At 41.9% G+C, this 4016-nt stretch overlaps 1 protein-coding gene across 3 annotated transcripts in view; it reads left to right on the forward strand.

Moving 5' to 3' along the window:
- LOC109295399 (acidic mammalian chitinase-like) overlaps positions 1-4016 on the forward strand; it is an 18234-nt gene that overhangs the window by 6440 nt on the left and 7778 nt on the right. For all 3 annotated transcript variants that reach the window (XM_019514258.1, XM_019514260.1, XM_019514259.1), the window contains exons 4-6: positions 763-964; positions 1962-2018; positions 3606-3771. In XM_019514258.1, the coding sequence (XP_019369803.1) occupies positions 763-964; positions 1962-2018; positions 3606-3771 (425 nt within the window). The remainder of the gene's footprint in view (positions 1-762; positions 965-1961; positions 2019-3605; positions 3772-4016) is intronic.

The raw sequence follows: 4016 nt of genomic DNA on the forward strand, positions 1-4016 counted from the left end.
CACTCATTCTAGATGTGGGAAAAGTGTCTTTAAAGCTCCTGAGCATTTTGCCTGGGGGCGGATGACGTGGTTCTCAGCGCAGTACAACTCCAGTGCATCCTAGGAAGTTACTTCTGACTGACAAATATGGGGATAAAATCAGGCTCTGAATATGGACTTCAGGATTGGGGAAATGTTACACTGTCTGGTTAAAGGGAAGGGAATTTTTTTAATAACCTGGTGAATCCACATGATCAATATATACCTTTAACTTCCGCTCCATGGTATAGAGCTGATACATGTTTTATGCTTTAGATTTGCATGAAGCCACTTGAGTCGCTTACAATATAATATGAAAGTGGTTTCCACTGTCTGCATTATAAATGACAGACATCATTAATAAATATAGCAACACACACCAGGTAGCTTGTATGAATGAAGCCGGTGAGTCCTTTCTACGTATCCAGTCTTTCACGAGATCAGTCACCCTTCAGAAACACCATTAGAAATCTGGAGAATCAAACAGCTCCGTTTACAATCTGGTGCTCGGTTGCCAGGGAATGCCATGCATGATTTCAAGATTTAGTTTGCCACCCTAATGTGCAAGTTGTTACTACACAGAATACAGATGAAATCCCTGCTCATCAATTTTAACCAGCTAACTGTGTAGCCATGCTATTTTTGGGATGACAGCCAGCCCATTAGGTCCCTATATTTACCCACCTATTATATTATGCATGTGATAATACCTGCTGCTAACCCCCACCTTCTTTTTTCAACCAGGCTCTGCCTATAAACTTGTTTGCTACTTCAACAACTGGTCTCAGTTCAGGCCAGGAGCAGCTAAATACACTCCTGAAGATGTGGACCCATTTTTGTGTACCCACTTGATTTATTCCTTTGCTGGAATAAAGGATCATAAGATCACCACTATGGAGTGGAATGATGAAACCCTCTATAGTCAGTTTAATGCTCTAAAGAACAGGTTTGTGCTCTTATTTCCTTCTTAAGATTATGCAAAGAAAGCATAAGCTTAAGCCTTACTTCAAAGCTTTGTTTAACTGCTTGTTTTTTCCCTTTCCCATATCTTCTTTTTTGTGTGCATTTAGGTGAATGACTTTTGCACAACTCAGAAGTGTAGTTTGGGGACGGGTTTGTAAAATCCTTAAAAAAGATTAGTTAAATAAGTTGCTTGCAAAAGTACACCAGATCTAGAAGGTATACAGTCTGAGTCCCTTTCCCTGCCATTTAAAAAAATGAAGGAACTTCTTCTTTGATATCCCTCATGTTTTAATCGCCTGCTAGTACTCGAGTCACCCATAGAGTTTCCTAGGGCAGGCGAATTCTGAATTTATTCTGTAACCCATAAGCAGCTTCACAGACAACCATGAAAAAACGAAATAAAACAACTCATATATAATCCTTTTCTAGGGGGGGGTTTCAGCCTTCTGTTTCTCAGAAAATAGCAAAATGGGAATCAAACATTGTGTCCTTTGCAGTTCACCTTTACAGATTATTAAAAATCTTCTTGCAATAGGTTCAGGTAACTTTAACAGATGCTATGTTTAGGGTTGATGTGACGAGAGCTTGCATTTCAAATGTGTTTCAGCGTAGGGTTGCAGGTAGGCCCTAAGTATGATACTATGCTCAAAATTTTGGGTGAGGGTAGGACTGTATTTTTGCTTGTTTGTCTGGGTGGTGGTTGCGGGGTGGGGGTTGAGTTTCAAATTTCTGTTCAAACCCATTGTCAGTGGATTTTCAAGTTCCAGTTTTTCGTGCCAGCAGACTGCAATGCCACGAGCAAAGAAAGCTGCTGTGCTCTACCCTCCATCAAACTAGTGTGGATTTGTAGTAATTCCAGAGAGGGGAATGTGAAGAGAAGGGAAATTTATAAAGCATTTAAAAAAATGGAAAAGGAAGAATGCATATATTTTAACTCACTTATTTTTTTCCCCCTCCAATTTCCCCTCCTTGATTTCTAGAAATAAAAATCTTGTCACCCTTCTGGCTGTTGGAGGTGGAAACTTTGGCAGCCAAAAGTAAGCATTTTTCCTTTCATCTTTCAATGGGATGATGGTGGTGGTGAGGAAGCGGGTTCTCATATCCTTCTTTTTTGGTGCCTGTTAATGAGAACAGTGATAGTCAGAATAAACAGTGCCAATAACTTTGGGGGACTTGTCATTCTCTTACAGCTAAGTGTATCAACTCTTGGATCTGATGGCTTTAGTACTTGCCGTGATCAAGCCCTGTTTTTGTAATTAGATGATTATATTAATAATTGATGGCTGTATAATGAAGAGAGAGTTGTAACAGAATAACAGAAAATCAGGGATGGAGGAGATCTCAGGATATCATCTAATTTATCCCCCTGCTCATGGCAGAATTGACCATACCTAAACTTTTACTGTCAGAAATGTATCTACCTTAATATTTTTATTTGATTATTTTCCTCTGATGGCAGAGGTTACATGGCTTCGATAGGTAAACTGGTCCTGTACTTAACTGTCCCTCCAATTTAATTTTTTTTCCCTAATATCTGTCCTAGATCTCCCTTGTTCCATGTTAATCACATTACTGTATCTCCAGGGGAGACGGAAAACAGTTTGTAACCTTCCTTTCTGCAGAATTTTTTTTACATTTGAAGCCTGCTAATGTGTCTCTCTTTGGCCTTCTCTTGTTTGAGCAAACAAATCTATTATTTCAACCTTTCTTCATCAGTCATGACTTTCACACTTCTGTTCATTTTTTGTTGCTCTCCTTTGGCCCCTCTTCTTTCTTGAAGTGTAGTGCCCAAAATCAGATGTCCTGCTCTAGCTGAAGCCTAACCAGTGCTGAGTAGTGTAGAAAGATTACTTCTGATGCCCTACAAACAATCCTGAAGTTTATACATCCCAGTAGGTGCATCTACATGTGATAATAATGCACAGCAATAAACTCCAGTGCAGATCACACCAGAGTTTATTGTTTCTGGGCTCTGCATTTGGGGGGACTACATTGTGTTGAGCCAGGTCAGTGCAGCCCCAGCTGGCAGGGGGCCCTGGGGTGGCAGCCTCTCAGCCTGCAGCTACTCCAACCTGGCATAACGGGCTGCAGAAGGGCTGGCTGGGGCATGAGGATGATCCCCTGCACTGAAGCACCCTCATACCAACCCCACCAGCATCTACACATTCATTGTAGCAGAGTAAAAAACTCCACCGCTGGATAGTGCTTGTATTTACACGTACTAACCCATGCCAGAGTTAATTTGTTCACTCTGTCCTAATAGTACTGCAGGTTTAGATGCTTACTGCAGAGTTAATTAGGTAACTGCAGCAAACGTCTCGTGTAGATGCATCCGGTATGGTGCTGGCTTTTTTTGAAACAGCATTATGCAATAATGCTTCAGTGGCGTGGGTGGGGGAGAAAGAGCGAGAGTGGGACAGGTATAGGAAAGAGAAGGAAAGAAATAAGGAAAGCAATTTGGTTGCATAATATCAACAGAGGAATAAGGCTGGAGAGGCAGCTGATGGTATGGTCGCACGCTGACTTAAACCAGCTGAAAATCAGGCTCGTTGGAAGTACTGGCGCACACCGAAGGCCACGATGGGGTTAATAATGCACTCGTCAAGTAAAATGTATTCTTCCAGATTTACTGCCGTGGTATCCTCTGCTGCCAACCGTAAAACATTCATTGATTCAGTGATTGCTTTCCTTCGCAAGCACAAGTTTGATGGGCTGGACCTTGATTGGGAATTTCCAGCTTCCGGAGGAAGTCCTCCAGAGGATAAGCACCTCTTCACCATCCTGGTTCAGGTAAAACCCCTACAAGAGCATTTTGGGTCTGATTCTGAGCTCCCTGAAGTTGCTGTGGTGTTCAAACTAGCTGCTGATGTCTACCCCCATAATCACAGGTGTACCTGAAACGAGCTTTCTTTGGCCTTAGGGGATGTGTGAGCACAAGCGGCCTTATGGGGATTGTGGAAATATCCACATCTAAAACACCTGCATGCCCATTAAATGAGTCTTTATACTGAGGTAGCGAACTCAGGCATTGTTCT

The sequence above is a fragment of the Gavialis gangeticus genome, unplaced genomic scaffold, assembly GCF_001723915.1.
Source record: "Gavialis gangeticus isolate Ggan-Ray unplaced genomic scaffold, GavGan_comp1, whole genome shotgun sequence".
Classification (NCBI taxonomy): Eukaryota; Metazoa; Chordata; order Crocodylia; family Gavialidae; genus Gavialis; species Gavialis gangeticus.